The sequence below is a fragment of the Branchiostoma lanceolatum genome, chromosome 7, assembly GCF_035083965.1.
Source record: "Branchiostoma lanceolatum isolate klBraLanc5 chromosome 7, klBraLanc5.hap2, whole genome shotgun sequence".
Lineage (NCBI taxonomy): Eukaryota > Metazoa > Chordata > Leptocardii > Amphioxiformes > Branchiostomatidae > Branchiostoma > Branchiostoma lanceolatum.
Genome location: NC_089728.1, coordinates 3,356,589 through 3,378,478, shown reverse-complemented (window position 1 = coordinate 3,378,478; position 21,890 = coordinate 3,356,589). Strand labels below are relative to the sequence as shown.

Genomic DNA, 21,890 nt, shown 5'->3' with positions numbered 1-21,890 from the left:
TCAAATGTCACAGAAAACTTTTGACGAATAGTAATTCATCTGACATACACATTCAAATATAATCGGCCCTTATCACAGGAATCAGCAAATAGACGATATCATTCATAACTTCACATCAGATGGGCTTCTAGTCAAGCAAGAATCCACTAGCAATGGAAGACAACATATCATGTCAGAAACCATCTCAGTATTTCAGAACCTTTACCATATTTTTTCCCACAAACATGATTGATAATTTGTGGCATAAATTTCAGTTCAAACAAATTTCGGTTTTCATTTCATTCAGATACATACAAGATGAATAGTTTTACCCACCCAGGTATGATTTCTAGCGGGCACTGAGCCTGTTGGCAAGTGAAGTCACATAAGCCATGGATATGTATCCTGTCATACACAAGAATCAAAGCCCCATATCTGATCCTGTCATACACAAGAATCAAAGCCACATATCCTGTCATACACAAGAATCAAAGCCACATATCCGATCCTGTCATCTTTGAAAGTCTTTGATGTCCATTATCATTAACTTGCAGCACACTAGCACAGGGTTCTAGCCAGCACCTGTCATTCCATCATTTGACGGATATGATGAAAATTTTTTAGACGAATGACAAAAATCCATGAGTAAAGAATGATGTAAAAATGTCCAAATTTGAATAAATTGATAGAAGTTTGTAAAAGGAAGATAGAAAAATACTTTTTGTAGGATCTTTCAAGCTAGCTAGAACCCTGTGATAGCATCAGCGACTTCATACCACTAGTCCATGGACGGGAGGACATATCAGTACCATCTGTGCGGGCAAGTTATCTCTGTGATTTTTTAATTGTTGAGGGTCTGTGGTATCGTGTATATTTTGACAAGACAGCCATACCTGCCATCAGCCTTCAAATGTACTAGTATAACCATCTAAATGTACCAGCAGTTTCTTGCTTTAAACGAGGAGGAGCAAAAATCACAAGGAGAATTTGCCTGCCAAGATGGTAACGACATGTGACTGTGAAATCTGGGGTCGTGGTCACCTGCCATCAGCAGTTTATAAGATAGATCTGTATTTACAGGCGAACATGATCCATACGGCACAGGCCTGCTCTGGGTAGGTAAACACGCGGACACGAACAGCCAGCCGAACGTGGTCTCCTCGACAACTCACAATCTCTTCACAGACGGGCGACCTGTCAACGGAAATAAACACGGACGTCATTGGAGTCTCCGTATTTGTTTTCACTCCACACCCGGCGACCAAGTTTAGCCGCCGATCCTGACGTTACTTAGAAACGAGATCTCTTCCTTGCGACTTTTGAGAACAATCAGCAGATTCAGTCGGCACGACAAAAACAGGTTGGACATGACTTTGCTTACCTTAGCTGCCCGCACACAGCGTGTGTAGTTTACGATTCCAAAAATAGGCGATCTCCGATTACCGGCTGACGTCATGATCGCCGTCAACAAAGCAGATGTCACACAATACAAAACCTGACTGAGTGCACTTTGTTCGTAACATTCTCCCTGCATTTCGACCCCAAATTTGTATTGGTCACAGGGTTAGGCAGCAGGGAGAAGGTTAATTCTACAGCACTCTTTGGCAGTGCATGACGTGCTGTACTGCAGGATAGTAAGACGAAATGACCAGGGTAAAGTTAAGCAAACCTGAGGCATCCGGCGAAAGCTCTGCGAGCATTTCTGTGCAGGAACTGGATAGGGAAGCCCTTAAAGGTGTGTCCGTCTGGGACGGCCCTGCGAATCCCCTGCTGGAACTCTTCATTACCAGATATGTGCCCTGGACGATGGAGAAAAGCACATCAGTAATTAGTGTTATAAACAGCACACGTCTTTAGGGTTGTGTAAATGTACCTAAACAAAATATACTGTAATTCACTTAAATATAGCGACAAGAAAATATAGCGGCTGGGGGAAAATGGAGTAGATCATGGCACTTAATTTCAACGGTGGGAACAAAAACTACTATCTCTAATATTATTGATCAAATTTTTGCGATGATTAAATTTTAGCTGTTGACTAGTGATCGTTAAATCAGCTAAAATTAAGTTACAGTTAACAAATCAAGAATTACAGTAGGTACCGGTATACAGGTTTAGGTACTTGTACCTGTCTGTACCTGTACATACATGTATATGGTCATCTGCCTAGATGATGGAGAAAAGCAAGCCAGCAAGAAGTGTCATAAACAGCACATGTCATTAGGGTTGTGTACATGTACCTAAACAAAATATAGGTACAGGTATCCCGGTTTAGGTACAGACCTGTACCTGTACCTGTACATGTATGGTCAGCTGCCCTAGATGATGGAAAAAAAGCACACCAGCAAGTAGTGTCATGAACAGCACACGTCATTAGGGTTGTGTACATGTACCTACACAAAATATAGGTACAGGTATGGCGGTTTAGGTTCAGATCCGGACCTGTACCTGTACCTAAACATGTATGGTCATCTGCCTAGATGATGGAGAAAAGCACACCAGCAAGTAGTGTCATAAACAGCACACGTCTTTAGGGTTGTGTACATGTACCTAAACAAAACTTAGATACAGGTACAGGTATGGCGATTTAGGTCCAGATCCGTACCTGTACCTGTACATGTACATGTATGGTCAGCTGCCCTAGATGATGGAAAAAAGCACATCAGCAATTAATGTCATAAACAGCACACGTCTTCAGGGTTGTGTACATGAACCTAAACAAAATATAGGTACAGGTATGGAGGTTTAGGTTCAGATCCGGACCTGTACCTGTACATGTGCCTGTACCTAAACATATATGGTCAGCTGCCCTAGATGATGGAAAAAAGCACATCAGCAATTAATGTCATAAACAGCATACGTCTTCAGGGTTGTGTACATGTACCTATCTTTGGGGTTGTGTACATGTACCTAAACAAAATTTAGGTACAGATACAGGTACGGCAGTTTAGGTACAGGTACACATGTGTGGTCATTTATCTGTAAGTTATATATGTAGCCAATTGCCTTTTTCAGTGATAAATTGTCATCTTTGCGAAATCTGAAAACATGCATTCTTGCAAGTTTTCCCACTTTTCAACAGCAGGATAATCAAACTTTGTCATCTTTGCGACAGGATTTTCCAATCCTTAGGCTAAAAAGTGGTGTCCACCAGTGCTTTAGTTTTTTTTCAGGTATAGCTATAGGTACAGGTACAACAGATGTTTGAGGATACACTCAAAGATACCTCACTAATGTCACTTCTATAACACTCTACACTCTAGGCTACCACATGTCATATCTTCTTAATGAGGAATTTTCTTGTCATGTGGAACATCGCTATAGGGGAAAGAAATTGTTTGTTTTTGTTTTTCAAATCAGGCAAAAATCAATACACACACTGATGTCATCCATAAAATTTACATGCTTTGGCCTAATAACCAATTCAAAGTTTGGAATTATGACCTTATGGTTCTTCCTTGTTACTTATTTCTCCCCCCTCGTAATTCACACTCCGGGCTATCTCTTTTCAAAATTTAATGAGGAAGAACATCTCCACTTTTTGTTGCATGGCAACACAACAATACCTCAGCCTTCAGCCTTCAGCCCTCCGCGAAGCCAGGAAGCTAATTACCGGCTGAACTACACGCGTCCAATGCTCTTTCAAAGCACGGGGAGGTTTGAAAGACGTTCATTGAGGACAATAATGGCTTCACTTAATCCAACAGGATGACTGAACTGAATCTATCTGCAGGCACTGTGCTGATTAACAATCAGGCCATCTCTCTGTTTCCAGTTTTGTCGTCATAATTTTTACAAATTTTAGGTAAAAAAAGGAGAGGTAGTCCCATAGCCTTTTTGAGGCCGTAGGAAAGGGAAGGAAAGGAAAGTGATCTCGAACCAGTTTAGCTCAAATGAACTCAATGAACAGGTGAGCTAATCTTCCACTGGTCGTGACAGAGAAGACATACATTATGTACAGTGTTTACAGGTTCATTGTACTGGGAAAATTCCCCCAGCTCTTTCCGGTAGCGTGCATGTCGGGTGAACGACGGAGCTGGGAACGACCCTGGGTTTTCTAGTTCCAGAGGCAAGATCGCTAACCACTGGACTACGCACGCTAACAAGTAGCATGTGTAGTATGTGTTTCAGGTGGTCTGCGTGAAAAGTTGTAAGTGCAGATGACAACAAAGGCTACATATGCTGGCCGCATAAGACAAGTCACCTTAAAGATACCTAGGCCATACGGGACGGTACCTGGACATTACGCAGCCAGGACGTTTCGCCATCAGACAATTCGCCATCACCTGTACAATCTACATGTAGTTAAAGTTAAAATCCTCCCACACCATTATTGATGTATAGGGCGGTGCCCATCTCCGTTTCATAGCCCTGGGCCACACTGTGGTGCAATCACTGTAGCAGGGGGCTAGTCCTCTGGCAGTGAAGTGTGTTTAACTTCCATACTGTTTCAGAAGTATGTACCATTTTCATGAAGTCTTTGGTATGACTCAATGCGCCTCTTGTCCAGAGGTGTCCTACCTGGGGCTTGAACCCCAGTCCTTCTGGTCCAAGTAATTTGAACCAGATGTGGTGAGAGGCAGAAGGCGCAGACCACTACACCACACTGGGACACCCCGACACAATCTACAATCTACATGTAAGTTCCTACAAATCACTGTTTGTAGCTTAATTTCTATTGTTAGAGTTAGGATCACAGGCGGTATAACGTCCTGACGGTGCGAAACGTCTCAGTGCCAAAATATCTGGAAACCTATGGCACAGCTGACATTTACTTACTATAATAGTAAGCGACGCTTAGAAGCCTTTTACAGAAGGACAAGGACACATGGATACTTCATCAACGTCCTTGGTCCAACATGTAGGACCGACCGGGGAGGTTTTAATCCCCTCCTTAGCAGGGCTGGCAGGAGATGTCAGGTGTACCATGCTAAAGGTCACTAAGATCAAGGAGGTTTTAATCTTGCTAAGATATAAACGGCTACACTCTTCAAATGATGAATGGTCGGGTACCAGATGAAGGCACAGATTGCGTCGTCATGTCGTAATGGCGCAAAATTTCAAGCCTCTCGGTGGAGGACAGACAGGAGAGTAAGTAGCAATTAAGCTTTTATAAGACCCTCATCCAACCACATGCGTCATCCCGGAGTGAAGGCGGAAGCCATTAAAGCATTAATCGTCCGGATCCTCACGTAGACGTCATGTCACTCCACTGATGTGCAAGTCATTTCCTGACTCATTTCCATATCAAAGGACCTCCACTGTCATTGGGAGAAGGCTCTTTTTACCTGTACAATTTCACAATATGGCAAAAATTGAAACAAGAAAAAAAGGAAAACTTTGTGCAAGTAAAATGGCAGCCTACTTGGTAGGTGTGCATTTATTTTTCCATGTCTGGTGCAAGTGAAGATTAGCATACTATAAGGGATCCTGACCCTTTTGTTAGAGATTTGAATGACTTGTATTTCATCCATAGTCTTCAACCTGCTGCCTATCACGATAACCACAACAAAGTGCCCAAATAAATTGGAATCATTGGATTTTAGTTGTTGAATATTCAATATTACCCTTTTGTAAGGTTTGTGTTGTGCACACAAAAATGTTTTGGTGCAAGGAATTTTTTGCCACGTACAATTAAGCTGAAAAATATTTTGTTTTTCAGAAGACATACTAGTGGATACTTCAATGTCCCTGGTCCAACATATAGGACCGGGGAGGTTTTAATTCCCTCCTTGGTGGGACTGGCAAGAGATGTCAGGTGTACCATGCTAAAGGTCACTAACATATAAACGTGCCTACACTCTTCAAATGATGAATGGCCATGTCACAGATGGGGGCACATTATATAATGCAGGAAGTCACGTCGTCATTCTGTATCTGTATAAGTATTGCCGGTATAACCGCCCGTAACATACCAGCTTTTGTATCTGTATAGCTGGTATAACCGCCCTTTGGCGTAACATACCAGCTTCTGTATGACCTCAATGAATGTCCAGGGACAGAAGGACGGGTCCTGGAGACAGCCATGAATCTGTTTATCTGTCTTATACTTTGTCTGACCCTCACCTCCTCCCTCATGACCTCAATGAAAAGTTGTTAAGGCATTAATCATCCAGATCCTCCAGTAGACACTCCACTGATGTGCAAAAGTCATTTCCTGGCTCATTTCCATATCAAAGGAAAATGTCTCTGGAACAAGGTTCTTCTTACCTTTACAGTTTCACATTAGGCCATTAGTTAAAATCCTCCCACACCATAATTGATGTATAGGGCGGTGCCCATCTCCGTTTCATAGCCCTGGGGCCACACTGTGGTGCAATCACTGCAGCAGGGGGCTAGTCCACTGGCAGTGGAGTGTGTTTAACTTCCATACTGTTTCATAAGTATGTACCATTTTTTATAAAGTCTTTGGTATGACTCAATGCGCCTCTTGTCCAGAGGTGCCCTACGTGGGGCTTGAACCCCAGTCCTTCTGGTCCAAGTAATTTGAACCAGATGTGGCAGAGTAGCAAAGGCGCAGGCCACTACACCACAGGGACACCCCCACATTAGGCCATACTGATTTAATTTCTTGGTTAACGGATTTTTTTTTCTAAATTTTAGCACCAGGACGTCATTAAAACAGAAAGCTGGGGTAAAAACTTGCACCTGACACTGTTCACTCCCTGAAGCTGTGTGCACCAAAGTACAAACTTTCCTCTGAAATTCTGTTTTCATGTTTATTTTCCAATCTAGCATTTTTTTTAAATTCTGTTGTTAAACAACGAAATTAGATTGGTGTGGCCTTAGGCCACTCTGACTGGATTATATGGATGACATCCGCACATGCACCAGTTACCAGTAATCTGTTCAGGGCTGTCTCCAGCTTTAAATTTTTTTTCCGTCCCACTCATTGCTTGGGAGCCGATTTTTTAATTTTCATTGTTGAATTTGTCATTTTAAGCTTAAAAATATACATTTTCATCAGTTTTATCTCATGAAATTGATATTTTTGGGACAGAGGGAGTTGAATTTTTTTCCGTCCCAACAAGCAAATTTCCGTCCAGGGACAGAAGGACGGGTCCTGGAGACAACCCTGAATCTGTTTATCTGTCTTATACTTTGTCTGACCCTCACCTCCTCCCTCATGACCTCAATAAAAAGTTGTTAAGGCATTTATCATCCAGATCCTCCAGTAGACACTCCACTGATGTGCAAAAGTCATTTCCTGGCTCATTTCCATATCAAAGGAAAATGTCTCTGGAACAAGGTTCTTCTTACCTTTGCAGTTTCACATTAGGCCACTCTGACTGGATTATATGGATGGCATCCACACATGCACGAGTTACCAGTAGAGCTGTGTACCTAAACAAATTTTAGGTACAGGTACAGGTGCACAAGATGAAAATTCAACTCTAGCCTTGCAAATGCGTTTTATGTGCTGGAGTATAGTATAGATGTGGCTTTAGTGCACTGCCACGGTAATTTCATAGTAATTTTATCTGTCAAAGTGACCATCCCCTGAGTCAGCCTTGACCTGATTAGTACCGGTCTAGTACCAGTACAGCAGGGTTCAGGTATTTTGGACCTGTACCTAATTGGTTGTACCCAGTACTGTACATGTATCACAGTGTATCAGTACACAGCTCTAGTTACCAGTAATCTGTTTATCTGTCTTATACTTTGTCTGACCCTCACCTCCTCCCTCATGACCTCAATAAAAAGTTGTTAAGGAATTAATCACCCAGATCCTCCAGTAGACACTCCACTGATGTGCAAAAGTCATTTCCTGGCTCATTTCCACATCAAAGGAAAATGTCTCTGGAACAAGGTTCTTCTTACCTTTACAGTTTCACATTAGGCCACACCAATTTAATTTCTTGGTTAACAGATTTTTTTCTTCAAATTTTGGCACCAGGACGTCATTAAAACAGAAGCCTGGGGTGAAAACTTGCAGCTGACCCTGTTCACTCCCTGAAATTGTGTGCACCAAAGTACAAACTTTCCTCTGAGATTCTGTTTTCATGTTTATTTTCCAATCTAGCATTTTTTTTTAAATTCTGTTATTAAACAAAGAAAGTAAATTGGTGTGGCCTTAGGCCACTCTGACTGGATTATATGGATGACATCCGCACATGCACCAGTTACCAGTAATCTGTTCAGGGCTGTCTTCAGCTTTAAATTTTTTTTCCGTCCCACTCATTGCTTGGGAGCCGATTTTTTTATTTTCATTGTTGAATTTGTCATTTTAAGCTTAAAAATATACATTTTCATCAGTCTTATCTCATGAAATTGATATTTTTAGGACGGAAAGGGTTGAATTTTTTTCCGTCCCAACAAGCAAATTTCCGTCCAGGGACAGAAGGACGGGTCCTGGAGACAGCCCTGTATCTGTTTATCTGTCTTATACTTTGTCTGACCCTCACCTCCTCCCTCATGACCTCAATGAAAAGTTGTTAAGGCATTTATCATCCAGATCCTCCAGTAGACACTCCACTGATGTGCAAAAGTCATTTCCTGGCTCATTTCCATATCAAAGGAAAATGTCTCTGGAACAAGGTTCTTCTTACCTTTGCAGTTTCACATTAGGCCACACCAATTTAATTTCTTGGTTAACAGATTTTTTTCTTCAAATTTTGGCACCAGGACGTCATTAAAACAGAAGCCTGGGGTGAAAACTTGCACCTGACCCTATTCACTCTCTGAAATTGTGTGCACCAAAGTACAAACTTTCCTCTGAGATTCTGTTTTCATGTTTATTTTCCAATCTAGCATTTTTTTAAAAATTCTGTTATTAAACGGGAACCCGTTCTATATAATGCCCTAATGCTCCATGCCTAGCTCTATGGAACATGGCACCGCGTAAAAGAGCGCGCCGCTTCCGGGTTCGCCCAGTTGTGCCCTGGACGCCATGAGAGACGGACGCACGGAAAAAGCGCTCCCGCAAGTTTGTTGTCAAACTTCTGAAATGCTATGAATTGCATATCCTACACTTCAAGGGGCTATATCATGATGGCATTATGAATAAAGGGAGTCGTTTCCCCGTTCCATACAACCTATCCTATCCGTGTACGTGCACCAACAGACTAAATGCATATGGATACTAGTTTTACTGCATAAATAACATCGTCATGTCATGGGCCATTATCAGAGAATGACCTCTTCTTTTCTGAGAAAGATCAGAATGCCGCTTTCACCGCAATCTTTCGTCTGAGATGGGACAATGCTTGAAAACCTGTCAAATAGTCAGCGTCACACCCGCACGTAGACCGCAAACGGGATGGTAACGCATCGACTCGGTAAGTTCCTCCGCTTGTTTCGTAAGCCTGTTTATGAACAAAAGTACCACATGTTTTGGCATCATAACATTAGCTGTGAACGTAAGCAAATAAGGGAAGTAACTTAAATTGGGAACATCATAGGTCTGACTATCATAGCATTCTCGGAAAACGTTGTGACTTGTATGTTTACATATCAGTTGGGCTGGGGGTGAGGGTGCAAGGGTCACAGTGCACGTTCCTGCAACAGCTGACGGCAACTTCGTAGGGCGGCAATGTACACCATGCTGGAGGAAAACCCCACGGCAGCTCAATTCTTAGTATCGGCAAGATGTCAAAAGAAAACAGAATAATCATTACCAACCTGTTTCATTCAAAGTACCAGTAGGGCGATTTTGCTAACGTTCGGGATTTTCAGTGCCGTCGAACAACCTGACTATGAACGTTGGACCAAGCAAGATTATAATTAGCAACTTGCATTTTCTAAACGAAGGAAACATTCAGTAACTCTTACGGAGGTTTCATACATTCAAGGATAAGGTCGTGTGATTGGCAATAGACGATCTGGTTTTGAAATTTCCCCGAGACGTTTATTGTTCAAACGAAGGAGGGAAGGAGTAATGCTAACTAGTAGTAGTACGTACAGTCGGGACTAACTACAGGTAACTTCATGTAAATTGAACAAGTCATACGTTCACGAAATTCTCAGTTAGCGCAAGGCTGAGCCACCACGTTATAATCACATACCGTAACATACATGTATGAAGAAGGGAGTGCTGCTAGACAAGTACACTATTGTATGGACTACAGATAAGTAAAGTGGTGTGGTGAGTCAGGCGTGAACCACGCCGGCACTAGCGTGACAGTTGTAGTGTTGTATATATTTATTGTGTTGGGCTTTGTTGTCAACATTTTGTAACCTAAAACGCCTGGTAGCGGCGGCGGCTTTTACCGCGGGAGCAAATCGCTTGTAGGTCTGCACGCCAAGACGGCCAGTGTCAAAATGATCGGCACCGTAGGTGCACCGTAGGTGACCCTACTTATACCTTGTTCGAACCGCGAGGAACGCGCCGAACGTACCGGGCACCTTCGGTGCCGCCTTCTATAGAACGGGTTTGCGTTTAAACAAAGAAATTAAATTGGTGTGGCCTTAGGCCACTCTGACTGGATTATATGAATGACATCCGCACATGCACCAGTTACCAGTAATCTGTTCAGGGCTGTCTTCAGCTTTAAATTTTTTTTCCGTCCCACTCATTGCTTGGGAGCCGATTTTTTTAATTTTCATTGTTGAATTTGTCATTTTAAGCTTAAAAATATACATTTTCATCAGTTTTATCTCATGAAATTGATATTTTTGGGACAGAGGGAGTTGAATTTTTTTCCGTCCCAACAAGCAAATTTCCGTCCAGGGACAGAAGGACGGGTCCTGGAGACAACCCTGAATCTGTTTATCTGTCTTATACTTTGTCTGACCCTCACCTCCTCCCTCATGACCTCAATAAAAAGTTGTTAAGGCATTAATCATCCAGATCCTCCAGTAGACACTCCACTGATGTGCAAAAGTCATTTCCTGGCTCATTTCCATATCAAAGGATATGTCTGTGGGACAAGCTTTTTTAGCTTAAAAATACACATTTTCATCAGTTTTATCTCATGAAATTGATATTTTTGGGACGGAAAGGGTTGAATTTTTTTCCGTCCCAACAAGCAAATTTCCGTCCAGGGACAGAAGGACGGGTCCTGGAGATAGCCCTGAATCTGTTTATCCGTCTTATACTTTGTCTGACCCTCACCTCCTCCCTCATGACCTCAATAAAAAGTTGTTAAGGCATTTATCATCCAGATCCTCCAGTAGACACTCCACTGATGCGCAAAAGTCATTTCCTGACTAATTTCCATATCAAAGGAAAATGTCTCTGGAACAAGGTTCTTCTTACCTTTGCAGTTTCACATTAGGCCATACCAATTTAATTTCTTGGTTAACAAATTTTTTTCTTCAAATTTTAGCACCAGGACATCATTAAAACAGAAGCCTGGGGTGAAAACTTGCACCTGACTCTGTTCACTCCCTGAAGCTGTGTGCACCAAAGGACAAACTTTCCTCTGAAATTCTGTTTTCATGTTTATTTTCCAATCTAGCATTTTATTTAAATTCTGTTATTAAACAACGAAATTAGATTGGTGTGGCCTCAGGCCACTCTGACTGGAGTATATGGATGACATCCGCACATGCACCAGTTACCAGTAATCTGTATTTACAAATGGAGTATACTTCTTTTATATATACAAATGTATATATGTATTCCATTTGTAAATACCTGTTTCAAAATTTAATCCAGTTGCTTGAGTAACTGTTTTTGGCGAAACTTACCTGTGGTCCGCTCTTGCTCGTATGCTGCTAGTGCAGGGGTGAGGAGGTAGCTGAGCTCATTGTCCCAGACTGTTGTGAGGCCAAGGTCCTGGGGACACAACAGAACAGGCTTGTGTCATGGGTGATAGCACCAATGTTAAAGGCATCCAGAGCATTTTATGACGCTTGAAACGTGAATAAAAAAACTTGTAGTCATTCCTACACATAGTAAGTTTCAATAACACTATAATACCATTACATATTGACATTAAAGGAGCAAAGATACGATGTCGTTGTGTGGTGAGAACTGATAGAAAATCCAAGCCCAAATAGACTGATACTGACTGTCCATCACAATTAGCGGTTCGACCAATGAGAGAGTGACTGCATGTCTGTCAAATATTTGCATTTTTATGTTTTAATTTTGCATTTCTACGTTTTGACGGAGGTGGGCAGGGCTATGGTATCGGTCTATTTACACTGGGCACGTGAAACTAAAAGATCACCATGTAGCTTATTTTTGTGCCGCTTGTATGTCAAGTTTATTCTGAGCTGAGTTGTAACTGGAGATTGGAAGGACGCGAAGGTTGGGCTGGCCTGCGTTCAAATTTCTTTGCTAGGCTGGCAGGAACCCGAGAGCGGAGATGTGTTGTGTAAAATTGACATGGTTCTGTTATAACTTGTTGAGAAATCTACAAAGACTCATTTCATAGAGGCATGGAATCCTTACTCTCTTGTTTGATATTTCTCAGTGAAAAAATCAAACAATATCCCTTGTACAATATCCCTACAAGGGATATCTACATTTATGGCATATCTGGGCCTGATACGGGTATTCCGGACCGTGTGATAACTTACCGTATCACATGAGGTTCCAGAGTTGTATCACACAGGCCTCCATAGAATATTTCGAATGCATTTCGAGTGCGCCGGTTGCGCCACCGTCGAAAATTTCGGAGGTTGGAATCAATGTTGTTACATTTTTGTGTTCGAGGACACAAAATTCCCTCAACTTTTGGCGCCTTCCACATTGAAATGTGTGTTTTCTCGGTTGTGTATGACCCAAGGTCCCAGCCCTCCCGCGGGTCGGATCACCCTCCGGCCCCCGGCCGATCCTACCCACGGTTGGGCTGGTACCTTGGGTGATACGGAATACCCTGTGTTGTATTCTATCATGTACACTCACCTTCCTGTGTTCAGTAACAAGTAATCTGAGTTCCAGTTCCAAATCTGCACTCAGCAATCCGGGATCAAACAAGGATGCACACAGAGGGGGAAACACGGGTCCCAGAGGCTGCCAGAGGAAAGAGATATCATCGTTGACAGTTGGTTGTCATTCAACATTTTCCTTCCAGATTCATCAACTTATGAAACGTCCCTGCAGTTGCAAAGAAAGTTGCTAGAGGGCCCAAACTTGTTTGGCTTCCCAAGCACAAGCTAAGGGCTATCTACCACCCAAAAATCATGACCATGTCTTGTCCAGAACACAAATTGGAAAAAGCTGGAAGTTCGCCTGCATTACTAAGTATAGCCTCCAGGAACCCTAAAATTTAATCATTTGGATTTGGATTCATTGGAATTGCAACAGTGCAATACACGTGGGACACAGACAGCTATTGCTGATGTCGTGACCCACACATATAATGTACCCGATTTTTACACTTGGGTGGAGTGGGAGTGTTAAGTGCCTTTTTCCCAAAGGCACAAGATCGGTGGCAGCAGGGGATTCGAACCCGGAACCCCTTGGTTCTGAGTCGAAAATCCTGCCGTTACGCCACACGACCCCACTTAATTTCTATGATAGGACAAGACTGAACCACGTATCAAATTTTATGACAATCCATCCATAGTTATATCTTCTTCAGTTATGCGGGTTTAACCGAATTCAACACATACATACATAAATACATACAAAAATACATACATACATTCAAACTAATGCTACCAAAAACACAATGTTCTTGCCAAAGGTAATGAGAAGTCAGCTATGGCTAACCAGACAAGTGGTAGGTACAGGTACATACTGACCAGTGTTCCCTCCCCACATACAGACTTGATAGCTTCCTCACTCATGGCCTTCCACCGAGACTCATCCGTGAAGTTAAAGTGACAAACTTCAACTGAGTCTGTCGGCTGTAAAGTCATAAAAACAAGATGACGAACTGACATAATGTACATGTCATTGAGTACATAGAGAATACTACACGGTTTATACCATATTACCGGAGGTACCAATTCCAGGGTGATGAAGAATACACCGTATTGTATTCTTTTTATGTCATATCTAGCTAAGATAACACACATTTCAATGTGAAATGTGCCAGAAGTTGAGAAAAGTTTGTGTCCTCATACAAACATTGTAAAAACATTCAACAACCATATGCGGTATTCCAATTTTCTAAAACTGCGCACATGCGAAGTGCATTCCAAACATATTCTATGGAAGCCCCTGGATAAAAGTAGAAGCCGTGTGATACGGTACAATACAGACCGGTCCGGAACACCCTTATCAAACATCATCTTGGCCTAGTCTCCTTCACAGACTTCTTGGAACGGCGGCCTTTATATTTTTTGGGGGAGCACTGATACGCGATTTTTAACATGGGCCAAGGTACTCTAGTGTCGGCTTAGGGAGTTATGTCACCAATTCTCAGCGATCCTACCTCGGTGACATAACTCCATAAGCTGCCATTAGAGAGCCTTGGCCCATGTAAAAAATTGCATAACAGCCGCTCCAAGAAGTCTGCAAAGGAGGCTAATCTTGGCCCAGGCATCACATATTGGTATTGCTATTTTTAGCATACATATATCTGTTTCAGTACAAGAAAAAATGCTTGGTCTTGGTCTAACCTGTGAGTTAGCATAGAAGACTTGGTGGTTGAAGACGCACCCTACTGATCTGTAAGGGTACTGCAGTCTGGGTTGTTCCACTGCTGGAGGGTCATCAGGATTGATGGGCTGGTGACTGTATCTGGACAGGACATTGAATCTTTGTTACAACTTTCACAGAGGTTTCATTTTCGCGTTTTTCACAGTGACCTTTCAACGACAAATCCACGACACTGCGAATCTTCGTTTCCACTACTACTGCACTACAGAATTGTTTCAACTGCTGATTTGAAACACTGTGAAATCATCCTTTTCCATTCCACCTCAAAATTACAGTGCATTTAATAGAAAATCCTTTGTTAATAAAAACAACTGTAGGTTGCTTGATTTATAATATGTACCTGCAGGCCTGAAGTACTGTTCTGTGAAACATAGGAGAATGTTTTTCCACATCAGACACAAAAGAGTAACTACTGTGAACACATCAGCACTCTTACCTGTGTCCTGTCAGACTCTCCCAGAAGGTGGCCTCCCCGTCCATCCCCAGGGTCAGGACCCACGTGTGCGCCGTGTTGTTCGTCTTCGTGCCGACGCAAACGTACGCGTCGAGTCCGAACCCCAGCAGCAGACTGCACAGCAGCACTGAGTGGTCTTCACAATCCTGCAGAAAAGTCCAGCTTTAGCTTTCAAAAGTGGTCCTGTGGTTAAGCCGGCGTCACAATTCATGCGAGCGTCGGCCGACTTTGTAGATCGCCCGAAGCTCGCCGAATTTCAAAATCGCCCGAGCGTCGACCGTATTTTCCAATGAAAATCTCGGGCGACGTCTGTCGAACACTAAAAACTAAAACTCCCCCATGAGATGGTGCCATCTCTTGGACATGGACGAAGTCAGTATCGACTAACCTAGTAAAAGGCCAATATTTGGATCAACTTTTATTTCTAAAAATTGCCCGAAGCCCGCGTAATCAACAGGACGTTGGCCGTACTTCAGCTGAAAATGCACATTTGAAGCTCGCCAACACGTCGGCAGAGCTGAATTTCTTATTTGTGACGGGGGCTTTGGAGTCGCTGACTCAAATGGGACGTAAGGCCGGAGGTCGCATGTTTGAGGAGAGCCACGCCTCAAGCACATCAAGGAACCCATCACACTTATCAAAAAGAGCAGAGGTCCTTCCTGGGGTAGTGGATCAACCCTTACAGTCTGGTGTTACAAACCTTGTACTTACTGTACAAAACTGGTGCGTTGCGTCAGTGGATAATTTATTATACAAAACAAACGAGCAAGAAAACAAAAGACGTGCAGTCCTATCTATAGCAGGCTTTTAGCTAGGCATGCGTCCATGCGTCAACAGGACGCATGATACTAAAATAACAAGGAAATTGCAATTGGACGCCCTCTTTTTCAACTGGATGCACAGAGGACCGCCTGTTTCCCTGGTAATTTACAGACACATGTGACTGTGTTACAGTGTCACTGATGCTTTTTTTAGTCCTAACAAGCAGTTTTTAGTGCTTAAAATGGTCTGCTATAACTTTCCCCCCTCCCCCCATTCTATAAATCCTAGCTAAAAGCTAGAATACTGAAGAGACTTGGTCACAGCAGACTGGTGACCACTGTAATTAATTGGGTTCTTAATACTAACGTCGAGGCTTCTGCTATCAAATTGAAGCTAAGATCATGTTGTTTTTTCTTGTAATAATGTAATTAAGGAAGAATCATTACATACTCCTTTGTTTCTGCAGAGAAAGGCGTGCATGGTACACCACTGCTCAGCCCTCGGCCCACCTCCTACAGTAGAGGCCTTCTCATAGGTCAGCAGGCTGATGAACCGCGATGCCTGTCTCGGGGTGTCCAATAGTCTGCCAGCTTGTAGTGGTCGAACAAAGGAGCAAACTGGTCTGTTGGTCGCATTTTCATCCTGTTTGAGCAAATATGATGACGTCAGTTAAGTATTCAGTAAAGTTGAATATACATTGCTGTTTATATATAATGATGTTGTAAGATTGATGTTTTGAGGAAATGTTGCAAGGTTTACCTCAAGGTGAATATTGGAGAGAACAGGATTAAAGAGACACCTAGCACCGACCCGTAAAACTGCAGTTTGACATATATTTGACTGGAATGTGTGTCTGAGTAGTACACTACAAACATCATTTTCAAGATTTCTGAACATGGCCCACTTTTTCTTAGGACACTTTTTTAAAATCTAAGTAAGAATTTGAGTTTCAATGAGATAATTATCAGAGATCAAAGTCGATGTTTGGCCCAAAGAAAGTTGAAATGAAGTGGAATAATAAGGAAGAGATCATCCGCGACGTTCTTTTGTGGGCACCAAAACATGGACATGCAAGTGTAGGCAGACCTCGCACAACCTACATACAGCAGCTGTGTGAGGATGCAGGCTGCAATTTAGAAGAACTACCGAGAGCAATGGAGGACAGGGAGGACTGGAGGAGGAGGGTGATGTCCATCCGTGACACTTTCACAACAAGATGAGATGATGAAGTAAAGAGAATGCATCAACCTGAGCGAATATCTTGACCAGCCTGTTACTGTTGTTGCCTCTGATCTGTAGGAACTCCCGCCACCACTGTTTGGCGTAGACGAGGAAGAGGCGCTCCCGCTCCGCCCGTCGGCTCTGCTCCAAGTTCATCTGCGTCGTGATGACGTCGGGCGCCAGCGTGTGGACAGGGTGGGGTAAAATCTCCAACCGCACGTCTAAAACTCCTACTGGTACCTTGGACTCTGTTCCTGGAGACAAAAAACAACATTCTATATTAGTTTGTCTTTGTATTATTACCACGGGTGATTTATCTTCTCTTTTAAACTTGATGATTAATGTTTATCAAAGTCTGGTCTTAAAATGTGCTATGCAACATACCCTTTCTTCCAATGAATTGAAAGTCTTATAAAATAGGTCATAGACAGAGCACACTTTTTCCAAAACAAATACATTGTGTGATAGTCCTGCAGCAGTTCCCAAACTAATGGATTAGGAGCACTACACAGTTCAAAGTGGTTTGGGGCCCAATTCTGCAAAGGTTAAAAAATCAAGATCTTCTTCTTAACCAGAATCTAGAGCCTGACATGCCCCCTGACCCCCCTAGAAAGCTTACACCTTTGGTGCTTGTCTATGTGCTTGTCCAAAAAATGTGAATTATCCTGCTGCTTACCAACCAACCAAGCCACAAGCCAACACAGTGCAGCCCTAGAACCTGTCAAGTCCTCCTCCTCCTGGCGCAAAGGAACTTTCATCCCTGCTACAGTAAAGCTGTGGAACAGCCTCCCGCAGGCCATTGTGAACATCAAGGACTCACAGAACTTTAAATGTAAGGTTAACGCCTACCTCAGCGCCACTCGTCAGCGCCCTGTGTAATGAACATTTATTCAGCTCTGCTGCTAATTAGCTGAGGTTATGGCTATTAGCATAGATAAAAAAATAAATAAAAAAAACTTGCCTACACCCATGAGTTCCACAGCAGTGTTGATGTAGCCATCCTGGGCACCTAGTACATGTCTCCACTCCAGGTAGTGAGATGTTAGCAGGGCCGTGTCCCCGGCCACATCTGTTTTAATCAGCACCATGTGGACAGGGTCGCAGATGGATAGCAGGGAGGTGGGGTCCGCCATCTGAGCTGCTTCTCCTACAAATGTGATTGACACCTGTCACTCCTTATGTCAGCCTTTGTAATCTTGTGGACAGACTGTCTTATTTCATATATACATGAAGATATTATCAAAAGAATGAATTAGATCTATATTTGTTTTCCTGTGAAGGACATATAGCCAAAGTTGCCGAACTCGCCTGAGTAGCCCTTCTGACAAGGAGAAGGCCAATTCAAAATATGGAATAGGAATACACACTAGTATGAATATCTTTAAAAAACCTACAATGTACTTACCAGCATCATCAGTAAGTCTATGCTAACTAGAGTGAAAGTGTGCTAGAATACATTCTTTACTTCACTCATTCGGTGGTTTATTCAGTGGTTATAGGAAACAACCATGCCTTATGGCACAGTATACAACTCACTGTAGGTCATTAACCCTATATTGAAACTCTTTGATTCTGCCTTGGAAGCTTTCACATGTATTTCTAACTGGTTGCCGTCCTGGTATACTGACCTGATCCTTTAGAGTGGAGCTCTAACAGGAATCCCTCCTGTATGTCAGGATCACAGGCACAAGGAACAGGCTTGGACCTGAAGCGCTGGCCGCGGAACAGCACGTGGAGGGTGAAGGTGGGGCCCACCTGGCCGGGGAGGGGCTCCGGCTCCTGCAGGTGCTCCAAAAACGCCTTCCCACCTTTCACCTGCAGGTACAGGTGTCTTCGGGTGGGGTCAATGGCAGCTGGGTGGACAAAGAATCGTTTGTGGTTAAAACTTGCTGATCGACAAATCTTCCTCAGTGTCCGTTTCCAAAACCGTATCCAGTCGCTTGAGTAACTGCTATTTAGAATATCTTATTATCTGGATGTCTAACCTTCATTGATGAAGCACAACACTGTTGTCAATCTTCAGCACATTGTTTTTCATCAGCGATGAAATCACAGAAAACAATGGTAATCTACAGTATATGATAAATTTCTCTGTGTTACAAATTAAAACGGCTAAGGCAACACCAATTTAATTTCTTGGTTAACGGATTTTTTTTTTATTTTAGCAAAAAAGAAATCATGAAAACAGAAGGCTGGGGTGAAAACTTGCACCTGACCCTGTTCACTCCCTGAAATTGTGTGCGCCAAAGTACAAACTTTCCTCTGAGATTCTGTTTTCCTGCTAATTTTCCAATGTAGCATTTTTTAAAAATTCCGTTAACCAAGAAATTAAAATGGTGTGGCCTAAGCGATGAAATCACAGAAAACAATGTTAATCTACAGTATATGATAATAATCACAGAAAACAATGTTAATCTACAGTATATGATAGATTTCTCTGTGTTACAAATTAAAATGGCTAAAAGGCAAATAATTAGATGGATAGAAATCTCCATTTGACTAGTAGCAGGGCTCAAAATACTGGGTGCATATGCAGTTTTGTATGCCCAAAATTGGAGCTGTGCACCTGATTTTTTACTATGGGTGCACAAGTGCACCTAGGTAATTTTGTAGGCTATAGGGCAAAGGTACTATTGTTTACTAGTAATATACAGAATATTCTTGAAATCTAAGAATCAGAAAAAGCAATATGGCCTTTGTTGTATTTTGATGCATTACTTGTTTAATATTTTAAGTTAGCCATAGAATTTCAAATGATAACAAATTTCTTTTAATTTAAGAGAGACAGTGGGGTTTGTACCCGTCCGGTAAATACGTTTTGCTGCAATTCTACTTTAGCTTAAGTTATATTCCCACAAATGAATTTCAAGCCCTATAATATTATCATGATGACCTTTCTTGGCTGGTGTGCTGGTCTTTATTCTGTCCTCTCTGTCCACAAAGTGAGTGGCAGGTTTGGTCGGCCTCCTGACGTCGCGGGAAGGTTCTTCCTCAAAGCTCATCTCGCTCAGGATCTCATCGATGATCCCCCTCTGACGGAGAGACTCCAGGACCTGTATATCAGTATATTTAAGTTACTGTAAGTCTACTTAGATCCGCGGGGCCTAAAATCTGGGGTTTCGGGAAAATGGGGAATCCGTGGTGGTTTTTAATTCGCGCTAGGCGATTTGTAGAAAAAAACAGTAACGTTTTAGGTAATGTTACAACCTCAAACTACGCATGGCAACCATAAAAAAGGGACGTTTAGAAGCGCTTCCGTAGACAACCGGTCGGATCCTTTTATCTGTTCCTCTTGCGAAGACACGCTTGGGGTACAACTGTAATGGAAATACTGCAAAATGTCGGCATCTTTTGGGGGAAATAGACAAGCAACTTCAATCAATTTGCCGGGTATGCACGGTAATAAAAAAAATACTAGTAGTATTTCATGTTTTGTTATTATGATTATTTTTGATTGTACTTCTTCTGCATATGTCCACGCTCACTTCATTTAATTATATATATTCTTGTCAACTATCATTACTTTTGGATTTCTTTGCACACAATACATAGATTATGTTTCTGTTATCTTATGTTGACCTTTCCCGCTCACTTTTAAGTTTACTACATTTGGTTTTGTTAATTTTCTGTTTGCAAATTGTGTAAGTTCTTGTTATTCATATTTCATTTAATTTACTATGTAAGTGGGCTCCAGTTAGAATAGTGTTTCTCTATTGTAACACTAATGAAGATGTCAATAAAACAAACAAACAAACAGACCTGTTCCTCGCCCACCGCTCCGCTCCCCCGGTCCGACGTGCGCGACTCCTCCATGGTTTCCGACACGGCATCTCGGATGCGGGAGTGGACGTCCATCTATTATCCAACATATCGAGGATGCACTGTTTGTTGTTCATGTCAACTTCAAAGTCATGTCAACTTCTCGTGTTCTTGATCAGGACGTTTTGACACCTTAACACTATACAGCTCAGCCCCTGCCTATTCAGGACAGTTTGTCTAAGACAGGTAAGTAGTTAGAGTTAAGTTTAGCAATTAGTGTTACAGTCTGTTACTAGTAACTAGTAGATAGAGTTTGGGTTAACAAGTAAGGGTTAAAGAGTTAGGTTTCCAGTTAGGGTTAGAGTTTGGGTTTGTAGTTAGGGTTGACCTTCCTGGACCTGGTAAGGGGCCGAACTGTCCTGGTGCGGAAATGTCATGGATTCTTCTCGATTCTAAATTCATTTTTTATCAACCAAATCATACAACCAAATCATACACTACATTATAATCTTAAAGGAAAGCTACACAAAAAACCGAAAATCCCTCTATGCTATTTTGTTTCGAATTTTTCACCTGATGATTGTATTATATGACGTCACTGTTTTAAAATTCAATCATCAGGTGAAAAATTCGAAACACTGACGTCATATAATTCAATTATCAGGTGAGAAGGCGTCAGCATGGCATAAGTTGCAAACTGTGGAAAATACCAGAACTATGACGGACTTATGTGAAACAACTTGAAGTAAGAATTTGACTTTGGAATATATTAAGCATAGCATAGAAGGATTTTCAGTTTTTTTGTGTAGCTTTCCTTTAAATATTGCAAATGATTCTTTACATCATAATTTTTTTTTTTAGTTGAGTTTATTTGTAACAAGTAAAGAATGTAAAAAAGGTTTAGATTTTATCACATGGAACTTGAGTTACTCAGTATTTACCTTCTGTAAAAAACAAGAAAATAATTGCAAATATTTTTGTGCCCCCCTCCCCGCCCAAACATCACAAACCAAAACAAAGTGATTATGCAAAATTACCTGAGTTAACTTATTATGGATGATTTGCCTGAGTTCTGATATCTTCTCCGGCGGTAGAGCCATTGTCGACAGGTCCGTAACACCCCGCTATCCGAACATACAAACCAGAACAAAAACAGACGATCTTTTACTAAAGTTTGAAAATGGCGGAAAGTTGACACAACTGAATGCTGGGAGG

At 42.1% G+C, this 21,890-nt stretch overlaps 1 protein-coding gene across 1 annotated transcript; it reads right to left on the bottom strand.

Annotated features, from left to right (window-relative positions):
• Positions 1-423: 423 nt before the first annotated feature.
• On the bottom strand, positions 424-21,872 carry LOC136438590 (centrosomal protein of 76 kDa-like). The gene is made up of 14 exons (XM_066433459.1): positions 21,713-21,872; positions 20,676-20,771; positions 19,810-19,969; positions 18,545-18,769; positions 17,878-18,063; positions 16,944-17,170; positions 16,146-16,337; positions 14,916-15,079; positions 14,440-14,560; positions 13,618-13,722; positions 12,776-12,883; positions 11,611-11,698; positions 1,649-1,778; positions 424-1,173 (listed from the first exon to the last, which is right to left on the bottom strand). Exons 1-14 carry the CDS (start codon positions 21,773-21,775, stop codon positions 1,035-1,037), a joined length of 2,004 nt encoding a protein of 667 aa, XP_066289556.1. The 5' UTR covers positions 21,776-21,872; the 3' UTR covers positions 424-1,034.
• Positions 21,873-21,890: the final 18 nt, after the last annotated feature.